At 45.6% G+C, this 13461-nt stretch overlaps 1 protein-coding gene and 1 long non-coding RNA gene across 2 annotated transcripts in view; one reads left to right on the plus strand and one right to left on the minus strand.

Moving 5' to 3' along the window:
* LOC133511830 (uncharacterized) overlaps positions 1-5583 on the plus strand; it is a 98083-nt gene extending 92500 nt beyond the window's left edge. The window contains exons 5-6 of the long non-coding RNA XR_009798042.1: positions 3194-3334; positions 3753-5583. This is a non-coding gene — a long non-coding RNA (uncharacterized LOC133511830). The remainder of the gene's footprint in view (positions 1-3193; positions 3335-3752) is intronic.
* The window catches only part of LOC133511826 (ATP-binding cassette subfamily C member 4-like), a 62370-nt gene that overhangs the window by 24970 nt on the left and 23939 nt on the right, over positions 1-13461 (minus strand). The window contains exon 21 of the mRNA XM_061840794.1: positions 10135-10214. Coding sequence (XP_061696778.1) covers positions 10135-10214 — 80 coding nt within the window. The remainder of the gene's footprint in view (positions 1-10134; positions 10215-13461) is intronic.

A 13461-nucleotide genomic window follows, 5' to 3' on the forward strand; every position in this document is an offset into this window, starting at 1 on the left:
GATTTGAACAAAAATCATGGAAGTTGATACACTGCAATTTGCCTCCGCGGGCCACATATCATCATGCGGCAGGCCAGCTCTGGCCCCTGATCCTAGAGTTTGACACCTGTGCTATAGAAAGTCTAAAAAGTTTGAGATGAATATTACTGTCCCCTCTCACGCATTCAGCACTTGAGTTACCGGACACTATCTGCATTTAACCAAACATTTAAGCGCAATCACTTTTTTTTGGGGGGGGGGGGGGCAAGAAGTCCCTCTATTCCATTTGCGGGTCAGATAAGAGGATATTACCAGTGGAACCACCGGCGTGGTGGAGCCCGCACAATCAAGCGGGGAGTGGAAACTACGGAGCACATCCGATCCCGAGAATTTCACACTACATAAGTTTCAATCTGAGCCTTGATGGAAGGCTAGCAGACTGCGGAGGGAGATGGCACACGGGCCATTACTGAACGCTATCTGGCCCCCTTCCTCGAGGGCAACACACATGAAGTGAACAAATATCCCCCTGCTCTCCTCTTTTTACATCATGCTAACTGGCCGAGTTCATTTCACTCCTAATTGGGTCCCATTCCGCTCGGGGATCGCCGGGGTCCGAGCCCGGGCGCCTTATCTGACGCCAGGGGTCAGCGGGGGGGGGGGGGGGACGCATGAGGAAGAGGAAGCGTGAGATAGCGGCCCTTGCTCCTCCTGCTCCCCGCGGGCCTTTCTGTCGCCGTGTCCGCCCGTTTGATGTCATCCATTTTGCCCGGTCTGCCGCTTTATCGCGTCAGCATCGGGAACACGGCGGCTCCCGCCCACCGCTACACAGAGATGGACCCCGATAAGTCATCCTCATCCCCCTCGGCCCGCGGCCGTATCTCGTCGGCGGAGCCGCACAGGAACAGAAAACTCCCAAAGCCACATCCCGTTTGCACATAAAAGTGGAGGGATGGAAGAAAGGTTTAATGTACAAATAAAGAATTAGTGCTAATTGCTCTATAGCGAAGGGAAAGAAAGCCGCGGCACGCATGTGATTGACTCATTCAAGCACAACTGCCGTGTGCAAAGTCCGTTCGGATCCCCCGCGGACCCTAATTTGCTTTATTTGCTTTGGTGATGCCGTCCCCTTCTTTGATGTCGCAATCAATGTAGAAAATTGAAGTTAATCGCCATATTTGTTTGGGGCCGCGATAACGCGGCGCAAAGTAAACAAGGCTTTAATTAAACATCCCCGCGGACGCGAGGAGTCGGCACGCTCACCGCAAGCCTCCTTTTGGCCAGTATGCCGTGCTTGGCGCTGGGGAAAAAAAAAAAAAGTACAAACAAAACAGGAAATGAGGGGAAAGCACGGCAAAGAAAACTCCTCAAAAGAAGTCCTGTGTCATTGCCGGAATTTTTTTTTTTTTTTTTTTTTTTTTTAGGTCCACACTTTCCGTGACAGGGCGGGACAATAAGCTCGCAAGGGTCAGTGGTACCGAAACAAAACGGGGGGCTGTTCTACCCGGGCTTTGGGACAATGGCGGTGACCCAATCCATTCTGCTCTGTCTTTGGCCTTTATTTTAGTATTAAATGCCCAGATGCAGCTGCCTTTCTTTGGGAGAAATGACTGTGGACACCTCCTTCACATTTTGTCCTTCTGGGCCATTTTCACTTCATAAAGCTGCAGTCACCGCGTTTTGTTGTGTGATGAGTAGAGGCTGACACATACTGTGGTGGTCTCAGACGCTGTCTACATTGGTGGCTCAAGTAGTCCTTGGATTAGGGCCTTTTGTGCGCTGTGAAAAGGTAAAAGAAGTCACTTATTTGGGCTCAGTCAAGCCGCTGATTTCTAACCCCATCGTGGAAATAAGAGAAAGGCTTTGAAATGCGCTCTCCCTCCAATGCGCCAACTATAAATCATTTGTGTCCGCCATTCAGTCGCGCCGCCTTCCTCGCCTCTCGCGACACAAAACACATTTTTAACGACACGGGAGAGTGGTGATTGGTGAATCCCTCGCCAGTGGAAAACGGTGCGGGCAGAAAGGCCGGGATTCATCATTTTGACACGTTGGGGAGGTTTCGGGGCGAGGCTTGGAACGGCGTAAAAGGACGTTCCCAGGCTTCGAGGACCCCCTCATCGCCCCCTGGCCTGAGTTGAGTGGAAGTCGCGGCGGCTGAAGTGCTGGACTGAAGCACCGCAGGACTGCACGTGAACGCTGAAAGCAACTCTCGTCGATATTCTCATCAAATGACTTTGGCACTGATGAGTGACCGTCTACTTATCTTCTATCCAACCGGCATACATTGATTAATTTCTGTATGTCTACTTTTATTTGGCAGGTGTCATATTTTGTGCTTTCGTGCTACGATAAAGTGCAAGGACTTGAGAGCTCAACAGACAATAATAATAAATTGGACTTTTTCATCAGAAGTTGAGGAACTCAAACAGTCTTTGAGTAACTTCACTGCTTGGCAGAAGAACTTTGCTTGAATTGAAGTGTTTTGGTTCACGTATTTTGAGGCAAATAGGAAAATGTCCAGTGGCACATCATCTTCTTTTCCTTTCGGCTTGTCCCGATTAGGTCAGCGTGTCATCTTTTTCCATCTAACCCCATCTCGTGCACCCTCCTCTCTAACACCCACAAGTCTTCATGTCTTCCCTCACCACATCCATAAACCTTCTCTTTGGTCTTCCTCTCGCTCTCTTCCCTGGTAGCTCCATCCTTACCATCCTTCTACCAATATACTCATTCTCTCGCTTCTGGGCATGTCCGAACCATCTGTCTGCTCATCTAACCTTGACTCCAAAACATCCAACTTTGGCTGTCCCTCTAATGAGCTCATTCTAATCCTATCCAACCAATCACTCCGATCGAGAACCTCAACATCTTCATTTCTGCCACCTCCAGTTCTGCTTCAGTGCCACCGTCTCTAATCCGTACATCCCGGCCTCACCACGGTTTTATAGACGTTGCCCTTCATCCTAGCGGAGACTCTTCTGTCGCATAGCACACCAAACAGCTTCCGCCAACTGTTCCACCCTGCTTGGACCCGTTTCTTCACTTCCTTACCACACTCACGATTGCTCTGGATTGTTGACCCCAAGTATTTGAAGTCATCCACCCTCGCCATCTCTTCTCCCTTGAGCTTCAGTCTTCCTCCTCCGCCCCTCTCATTCACACACATATATTCTGTTTTACCTCAGCTAATCTTCATTCCTCTCCTTTCCAGTGTGTGGCTCCATCTTTGGAATTGTTCCTCCACCTGCTCCCTGCTCGCACTGCAGATCACAATATCATCAGCGAACATCATAGTCCAAGGGGACTCCAGTATAACCTCATCTGTCAGCCTATCCATTACTACCACAAACAGGTCGGGGCTGACACATCTGGTGGTTTAAAAAAAATGTTATTGTAAAAACATTTATTTTGAAGGGTAACTCTGTAGGTTTGAAATAATACTATTTCTTGATGTCATTTTGGGTGTATTTATAGTTTAACTATTAATGTAGAAATTGGTGCACATAATTTAAGTCCGGTTCTTAAAGGAGCACCAGAGGGTTGTGGCTTGATCCTCTTTATTTTACCAAACATGATCTCACATTTAAAATTAACTTCACTTAAAGACTTACGCAATCAGTTGTCTGTGGCAACTTTTTTTCACTATTTTGACAGACCATTTTCTGGGGGGTGCTATCATTAAAACGACGCTCATTTATGACCTCATGAAGATGTACGATGCCAGACGCTGCACACTTTTCCACAAGTGAGCGTCTCTTTTTGTTTCCCAGAGAAAGTCGTGCAGCGCCCGGAGCCGTGTGGCGGCGCATTCTTGACTTGTTCTGTCAGCGAGGCGCTAAAGAACCGGAGAAGAGCCGGTGAAATCCCATCCCGCAGCACTGGTGACTGGTTACGTCAGCACTTCTCATGTCCCACAAAGCCCCTGAAGAAGCCTGACACACAATGTGTACACACACACTCGCCGACAATGAGAAGAAAGATCCGCCCGCCAGTGTTTTAAACAATGGCCTTCGTTGCTCTGTGTTTACGTGTCCTCTGTGCTCGGTTTCTGTCTATAGCACGGTGAACAAACACACCAGCTATATTCTCTCTAATGATGACTGTAGGCATTACTGCAGTTATGAATGAATTAGAAGGCAATTTGTATGCTTTTATTTGCCTTCAATGAAAATGTTGAACTCCCGGCAGAATGACTTTGCAGGAATGCTCGAGAATCACGGTGGCAAAACTATTGGCACACCTGGCTAGTGGACAAAAATCCAAACGGAAGACAGTGACAACCCAATTGTGGCCCAAATGAGAAACAGCGACCGGCTTCGGAGGTGTCATCACAGTTTGCAAACTGTCTCGGGTAAAAGTCTCCTTTAAATGTAGCCATAAAGTCATTCATATTAGAATTCTACCTAAATTTGGACTATTTCCACATGTTTGCTTTTTTTCTTTGGCTTTTTGGTGACGTTATAACACGAGGTTACCAGTGTTGACACAAAGGGGAAAAATAGTATGATGACCAGTAAACAGGAAACACAACTTCAGAAAGTGATGGGAAAGTCTCTGCGTCCGGGCTGCTAAGCACCACGAGCATTTGCGCCACATTGCTACGCTATGCTATTGCTAACCTGGCGACAATGACTGCAAGCATTCTTATTTCACCCACCGCTGTTATGTCATCAACTACAAATATACCGTAATTTACGGCCTACGACTTTTTTCCACACGCTTTCAACCCTGCGGTTTATGCGGTGATGTGGCTGATTTGTGCATTATTTTATAACGGTCGCAAGGGGGGCACTCGAGCGGAAAAGGTAAGAGTGAGACCGGATATATGTGCCGAGGAAGTGACTTTTAACGGTCTGGCCCTGTTAGCGCTGCGCTAGCGTGTTACTGCCATGTCTTAGTGACTTTTACCAGTATGTTTTTTTTTTTAACTGGCCCTGTTAGCGCTGTGCTAGCCTTAGCGTTAGCGCACACGGTGGCGCTAGCGTTAAACTCTCTGTGTACCGTCTTTCTTTGTAAACATCTCGTCTTTCAATGTCGGTTTCAACGTGGGCACTTGCGGCTTTTACACGGCTGCGGCGTATGTATGTACCAAATGGTATTTCCTTTCCAAATGTACTGGGTGAGGCTTATAACCAGGTGTGCTCCGTAGGCCGGGAATTACAGTAGTCAAGTACAACATATACAGTATATATACACTTTATGTACTGTGTTTTTATGGCTCATTCGCTTAAAACATCAAAGCGCAGTGTTGCTGTTTACCTGAGTTGAGAGAGTGGATACCAAACAAATTTTGAGCAAGTATTTGAATAAAAGTTGACAAAACGACATCACAATGCCAAGGATTTCAAATCAGCTCATTTCGCAAGCCTCGTGCAGTTTATTGACTCCTGCATTCAATCGACAAACCGCATAGATGGCCAACTGAAACCGAGTCAAGGACTCGTTTTGACCTACTGTGCATGAAACTTGAAAAACTGAATTTTGATGGAGGAGACGTTTAAAGAAGTGGTTAAGTTGTATATCCCCGTACTCATGTTCATAGTGAGTAGCCCAAAGTTAGCAGTGTGACTTGGTCAAGAGCTCTCACGTAAAAATGCTGCACTGAAAGACTCCCCCCACCCCTCCGCACAAGCCCCTCATTGTCCTGCCCCCTGCTCTGCCCCCTCTGTGAAAACAGAGGCAACCCGGGATTTAAAGGTCAAGTCCGCACAAAAGCTAACAGGCCACAAAGCCTGAGGTGTTTTTAATTGACATTTCTGCCTTTGTCGCCGGGCCGTAAAGAGGGAAGTGAAAAAGATTCTTCTTTTCACTATACTAAATTACTGCAAAATAAGACCTGTTTAAAAAATATTTATAATAATAGGGCCGGGAGGGTGTAACCAGGTTAAGGGAATCCCCTTGTTAGCCGGGTACGAGGGTGGCGCTGCTAAAGTGCTTACTTCACCATAAAAGGGGAGGCTCCGGTGCAAATCCCCTCACAGAATACGGGCTCTCCCTATAGAGGGAGATAAACCAGTTAAGGCTTTGTTTATGAAGTTTCACTTTATTCCCGCCTGACAACCATTTAGACAAAGACTATGGGGGGAAATGTCCTCGCAGGAATGAGCAACAATAGTCGGGATCAGCAGCTTTTCTGTCCAGCTAATGCTTTGATTTTAAGAATGGGGTCGGGGGGGAAGAACCCTTCCTTCCTAAAAGCATTAATGATCTATGGAAGACACCTGCAAACAAGAACAGAAAGCAGCCCAAACAATAGAGCTCTGTCCAAAACGGGGAGTCCCGAACTCAAAAGGGACTCAAGGCCCAAATTTGAAATTTTGATGCTCCAAACTCATCAAAACTAAATATATCAATGAACGCTAAAGAACGCAACAGACGTGAAATTCCAACTTTTGTCCCATCTTATCAATTTCAAGTAAAAAAAAAAAACATTGGCTGAAAGTTGGTGACCCAATAAAAACGGACTTTGGATCTGTTTTCGAGAATCTAAAATATGTCGTATGCCCCAGAGATTTTTACGACTATCTCCCGAATCAACCCTGCGCACTCGGTGACGACGCGAATGAAAATAACCACTGCGCCAGTCCAGTCGGGCAGGTGTGAAGTGAACACGTGTTTTCACTTGCGGCCTTGTCGACTTTCACTGCTTTCGGCGCCACCGGTGGGCCCTTCTCTCCGACTTATTATTTTACACTCGCCATTATTCCCCCTTATCAAAATGAAGTGGACAAAAAGCTTTTGTACGTGCGATCTTTTGTGCTTTCAGCTTTAAGATGGCTTTTGTCTAGCGGGAGATGGGTATCTGCCACAAACATCACTCAGGCATTGTGGAGTGGGGGTCGGGGGGGGGGGGGGATTCGTTTTCAGCGTGGCTTTGTTCCATTCTTCGGCCCTAACCAAGGAGCCACGCCTGCTCCTCTACCTCCAATTGTGCGGCGAACATTCCCTTCTTTGTGGCGCGAGGTGCATGAGCTGGCACATCTCCGCGGGCTTTCGTGGGAGATAGTAGCGGTAACTTAACCTGGTTCTACATCACGGCGGCCCTTGCGGCATATTAGGGAGAAGCAAATGCCAAAATAGTGATAAAATGGTGGAAATAAAGCTATAATCTATTAAAAAGCAACCTGTGTCCAGATCCATCTGCTAGATCTGGTGGGCAACCGTCCCACTTTGCCTCAATGCAAGCGGACTGTACCAAGAAAGATTCTCCAAGAATTTCCCCAATCTGCTCATTTACAGTATCTGGATCTGCACCCATTTTGACTGGATTGCTCCCTGATCCAGGCAGCACCTCAATGTTTTTGCTTGATATACTTTGGTACCCTTCAACACAACACAACACAAAAGGAAGCAGAACTGGAGGTTGCAGAAATGAAGATGCTGAGGTTCTTGCTTGGAGTGAACAGGTTGGATTAAAAACGAGCTCATTAGAGGGACAGCCAAAGTTGGATGTTTTGGAAACAAGGTAAGAGAGAGCAGACTTCGATGGTTTGGACATTTCCAGAGGCGAGAGAGTGAGTATATTGGTAGAAGGGTGCTGACGTGGAGTTGCCAGGCAAAAGAGCGAGAGGAAGACCAAAGAAAAGGTTGATGGATGTGGTGAGGGAAGACATGAGGCCAGTTGGGGTTAGAGAGGAAGATGCAGGAGATAGGCTTAGATGGAAAAAAGATGAAATGCTGTAGCGACCCAACATCGGGATAAGCCGAAAGGAAAAGAAGAAGACCACTTTGGTTACCCTTCTGGAACACAATTGACCCCTCCGTACAGGGCACTTAACCACGCCTCCTGAAGTGACGTCACGCCACGTGCGCTCACGTAAGACAAACGGTAAAAATGGCAAATACAATACAATACATTCTGAACTGAGACAGACTCTATGCTTCTGATTTCATTCAAATCAACGATATATTATAGATTCTAAATACAATACATTCTTAACTGAGAGAGACGCCATGCTTCTGATTTCATTCAATCATTCACACGTAGCAATGTTATGCTAGCGCAGAACGTCTCATTCATTTATACGAGACGTGGATTAAAAATCAAATTTAGGGCATATCTTCATGCAAACACAGTCTGGTTAAGCTTCGGCCGCGACCCATCAAAAAATCAATAAGTTTGTGCAGTCCGATCATCGCCAAATATCGCTCAACAAAGAATAAGTGTGGCATTCGTTCGCACGTAGCAATGTTATGGTAGCGCAGAACGTCTCATTCATTTATACGAGACGTGTATTAAAAATCAAATTTAGGGCATATCTTCGTGCAAACACCGTCTGGTTAAGCTTCTGGCCGCGAGCCAGCAAGAAATCAATACGTTTGTGCAGTCCGATCATCGCTAAATATCGCTCAACAAAGAATAAGTGTGTCAATCGTTCACACGCAGCAGTGTTATGCTAGCGCAGAACGTCTCATTCATTTATACGAGACGTGTATTAAAAATCAAATATAGGGCATACCTTCGTGCAAACATATGTGTTCCGGTTGATATTAGATGGATTTAGTTGATGATGCGGTCTTCCACAAAGTTTGATCCATCGAAGGCATTTTTCGTACTGGGTCTTCGGTTTTGGAAAGGGTACGAATCGAACTCCACCAACTGGCCTTTCAGGATACCTGTCGTCACTATTACAAAGTCTGTGACTACACCTCTTAACCATATTTTTTGTTAAATAACCCAAATACGCGATAAAACGCTAACTAAACCTATACTGGACCAATCAATGTTGTCAGAGAAAATGGCGGGAGCAAAAACGGGCTTTGGTCTATGCAGATTCTCTGGCCTCTGATTGGTCAGTGACGCGGATTGCGCAATATCCACAGAGGGGTCGATTTCCCATTCATAGGAATATCGATGCCAAACTACGTGGCACCGGTGTGGACTCCCACCCTAAAGCCAACTCATTGGGACTCCCTCCAGGTAGCCCAAAACTCAGCCCTTCGAACAGCCACGGGCTGCCACAAAATTACTTCCATAGATCACCTACACGCCGGGTCAAAACTCCTTTCAGAACGCCGCCTCCAGTATCCCAATCCGAACGACAATTCCCCCGGCCCACGAGATCGACGCTATCGCAACTCCGTTCGGGCTGGTGTCACAAGCTCGACTCGATAAATGCCCATTGTGTGACGTCGCCCCCACCCCCAACGACACGCGTCATCTCTTCAACTGTGCTCAAAAACCGACCACGCTGACGGCGGAACACCTGTGGAGCGCCCCGGCCGATGTGGCTCACTTTCTGGACCTTGATAAGGAATAACGACCGTCCTACTTGGCTACAGCAACGCAATTTCCTATGGGCGGCGCAGTGGACTTAGTAGTTGTGTGGTTCCTTCCATTTTCCTGAAACATGCTCATCGGAGACTCTAAATTGTCGACAATTGTGAACGCGTTCGTGCGAATGGATGTTCGTCGAAATGTGCCCTGCGAGTGGTCGAGGACTAGTTCAGGGTGTGACTCAGCTCTTTCCCATAGTCAGCTAGGATAGAGAATATGAGGACAATGACTGTAGATAATGGAGGGACGATTTCACTTGGGAAAATTGTTCAATCGAAGGTCATCCAGTGTCTTCAACCCTCAAGGATTCGCTTGTCCTCTTCAGTGATCCAAACCACAATTATCTAATAATCTGTTCTTAAAAAATATGTTTGCTCCAAGATAGCCTCAAACTGTCCTTCGTTCCCCTTGTGGTCATGTTTGCAGCTCCACCCCTGCAAACACATCACATGTCCTCACTTCCTCTCAGCACCCCCCGTCTTTGTCACCCCCTCCCCGCTGTTGCCCTCCATATCAGAGCCATCATCCTTTGTCCATTATTTCCTCTGTGCCACCTTTTTCCCCCCCTCCTCTCCCAATCACTTGCTTCGGCTGCGTACGCATTCTGTGAAAAGGCCGCCTGTGTTGTGTGACACTGTGGAAACCACGCCCCCTCTGCGCCCCCCCACCATCCCCTCACCCCACCCACATCGCACCCCAGCCTATGAGGCACTTTTATTAAATCTGCGAGAGCGCTGGGCCGCACTGGCAGGTAATCCCACAGTAATTGTTTCCAGATTAGGGGACGCGCACCACAAAGCAGGTTTAGCCAGGCATGAAATGGCCTCCCCGCGCCGCAGCGCCGGCAAGCTAACCTGCCGAGGTGTGAGACTCACCTGGGTGAAGTCCACAAACGTCCACGGCAGGAGGGAGTCCAGGTAGCCGATGTCTTTGGAAAACCTGTTGAGGATTCTTCCTGTGGAACCACGCCACACAAAAAGAACACATAAAAAAAAAAAACTGATGTTTTACATAATTGAAGGCCTTCGCACAATGGCTCGTGTAGACCTCCACCTTTTAAGAGGATTCAATGCAAACAATTTCACCTGCCTACAAAGACAATTATGCTCTATGATATGAAATAGCCTATATTTTTAACAAACGTACGACAAGCAGCTTCTTCATTCATGGAATAAAGCACTTAATGTTTATTTTGGTACTTTGTATGTTTTTTTTGTGTGTGTGTTTTGGGCATTTTCAATGTTGGTAGTTGTGTGCAAATGCGATGTTTAAAGCTGAATTTTTGGGGCTGAATTTGTATTCATTTATTTATTTATTCGATTAATCATTTATTACTGATAATCCAGATCATTATTCGTGATATTCTTGGGTAATATACTGTATCAATTTGCCCATTCATGTTTGATTTGATTTGTTTTGTCATTTATTCATGTTCTGCTTAAAAAATAAATCAGATTTTACGCACCATTTACTCGGGATTTTAGGGGTTTTTCAGTCTTTACTTACTTTTCATGAAGTACAGTGGTGCCTCGGCTCTTGACCGAAATCCGTTCCGGAAGGCGGTTCCAGAACCGATTTGTTCAAAAACCGAATCAACCGCCGCGCATTGTTATTTTTGGGGGCTTCGTTCGAATTGACAATAACAAAGCGGGTCGTGGTTAGTCGTTCTGTTATTTGCGGGTTTTTTTTCGGCTGGTGGGAATTCACAACAGAGCGAGTCGTGGGTCGGCTGGTCGGGCCCCGTGCGTTCTGTTATTTCCGGGTGTTGTTGGGGGCGTCCGAGTACCGATTTTCATTCAAAAAAAGACGCAAAAAAAATCTCAAAATCTTAGTTCGAAAAACTTTTTTTTTTCCAAGAACAGGGATGTTCGAGAACCGAGGCACCACTGTAGTTATTTTGAGGACTACATTTTAGGTTTGAGTCATATTATTGTAAACATGGGTTCACCGAAATATTGCCCCCTGGCACCAAGTAAAAAAATGTAAACTTTCTAAAGAAAATAATAATAATAATTGCCTCATACCAATGAGCTACATTTATTTATTTTTATTATTATTTATTTTATTTTTTTGTTTATTTATCTGTACTGTATTTTAATATCTAACTTGTATTGGTGTACATTTGGAAATCGCAATATTGTAAAGATAAAAAATACTAATCTTACAGTTCAAAGGTAAACAATAGTGTTCATGGACACAAGCGAGCAGGGGCAATGAGACTATTAATCTCCCAATAATTTGAGCGAAAATACAATTTCCGATGTGCAAATTCAACTGATCTCATCTCAATTTGCAAAAGCCGGGTGAGCCTTGTTTCGAAGAAGCGCAACTCCTTCTCGTGGAGAAAGCAGGAGTACCCGTTGAAAACCTCAAAAGCTGGGGGGAAAACTCAAAACTCCTCTCCACAGACGTGCTCACCACGACTTCATCATCCTTTTAGTATACTTCTATCATACGGTATGTTTTTATGCTTAATTAAGATATCATATTGTAGAATTTTACTGCTTCATCTATCCTCCATGGACAGTGCACTTCTTGTTTTGTGGTCAGTGAGGCCACCAGCGCTAATCTAATTCTGTCATATTTGAAAGGCCAAGTAGCAAAAAGTAGCTGCAACGATTACATCAGGGGTGTCAAACTCATTTTTCTCGCGGCCCATATGGGAGTTCCGGTTTCCCTCCGAGTGCCGTTATGACTGTGAAACAATAAAAAGATTGAATCATATCATATTATATATATATACATAATCAATTTATGAACTAGTTTTTGAATCAGAAGTCAAAGATAATGTGTTTTTCAACTATTCATGTTCGAGAACAAAAATGCTTCTAGTAGCTCAATTTTATCATTTTTGATACATGCCAATTTGAAATTTTGGTAGATTTTTTACAAGAATCATGGAAACTGACACTCTAGATTTGGCTTCGCGGGCCACATAAAATCACGCGGCGGGGCCATATATGCCCCCCCGGGCCTCGAGTTTTGACACCCGTGCGTTACAATCACCGCTGCGTAAAGTGTTTTGTCTGGCACAGACACACGTCAACATTGGTAGATCCGAAAGTGGTAATCTACTTTAAAACAATGACTCGTTTATTTTCCGCTTTATAAAGAATCTCTCGGCTGAATACGTGCGGGAGGCTTTTGTCTGGAAACAAAAGCAGCCGGCGGAGGGAAAGTGAGGGGGGGGGGGGGGACACAAACTGCCTGCCAGCCTCGTTCTTGTCGTGATGGGCAGGTTTTTGACGTTAATTGAGCTGCCTCCAATCTGCTCAGGTGTTCATGATTTCAATTTTTGCATTCTTCTTTCTTCTGTTGGCACAGGGCGCATGAGGTTATCCACCGGTGGCTTTCACACACAGTTTACTGCAGGGTCACTGAAAGTGACAATCCCCACTCCACTCTGCCTTAAGGCTTTCTTTATCTCATCGTGATGAAGGTTGTGTGCCAGATAAAGAGAGGGGGGGGAAAAAAAACCTACACCCCCACTGACTTCACTCGTCACTGAACAATAGAAATGGGACAAAATATTGATATCGCCGTATCTCGCACTTGCGCTCACGGCTTAGTATCAATACAGTAAGTCGGATATCAATAACGCCTAACGCGGCGATACGCAACCAATGTGTGCCGTGAGAGATCATCGAACTAAGTCCGAAAATTCATTTTCTACAAATGATATTTTTTCATCTATTTATGCCAGTGATGTATCGAGGCCCTGCACGTGACGTCACCATTTTCACCGCGCCTTATGTCTGGTCAAACGTTGCTGCTCGACATTGTGGGAGACATTGAACCGGAGGAGAGTATTTACAATACCCGAGACCTGTTGTGCTGTTGGTCACAACAGACGAGACAGTTCTTCAAAGAGATCATTCCAAGGAATACCACCTGAAAAGATCGATGGATTTTGGCAATTAAACGTGTAAGACGGTGGCCAACCAAATACCAACGCCTGTGTAGCGATCGCTTCATTTCAAGTAGGAATTATTCTTCTCAATCTCAAATTACAAAATATTTATAATACCAAGTTGACTCGTTTGAGAATAATGCGTATTTAAGAAAAAAAATAAACATCTGTCGCAGAGAAGTTTAGAGGTGTGCGTATGGCCGCAATACGCTTCCGTGTACAGAGGAGCTGACTCCCTGTCTCAGGGTGGGATGAAATATCAATGTCATGACTCCAAAGTTGATAGGTGAAA

The sequence above is a fragment of the Syngnathoides biaculeatus genome, chromosome 14, assembly GCF_019802595.1.
Source record: "Syngnathoides biaculeatus isolate LvHL_M chromosome 14, ASM1980259v1, whole genome shotgun sequence".
Classification (NCBI taxonomy): Eukaryota; Metazoa; Chordata; class Actinopteri; order Syngnathiformes; family Syngnathidae; genus Syngnathoides; species Syngnathoides biaculeatus.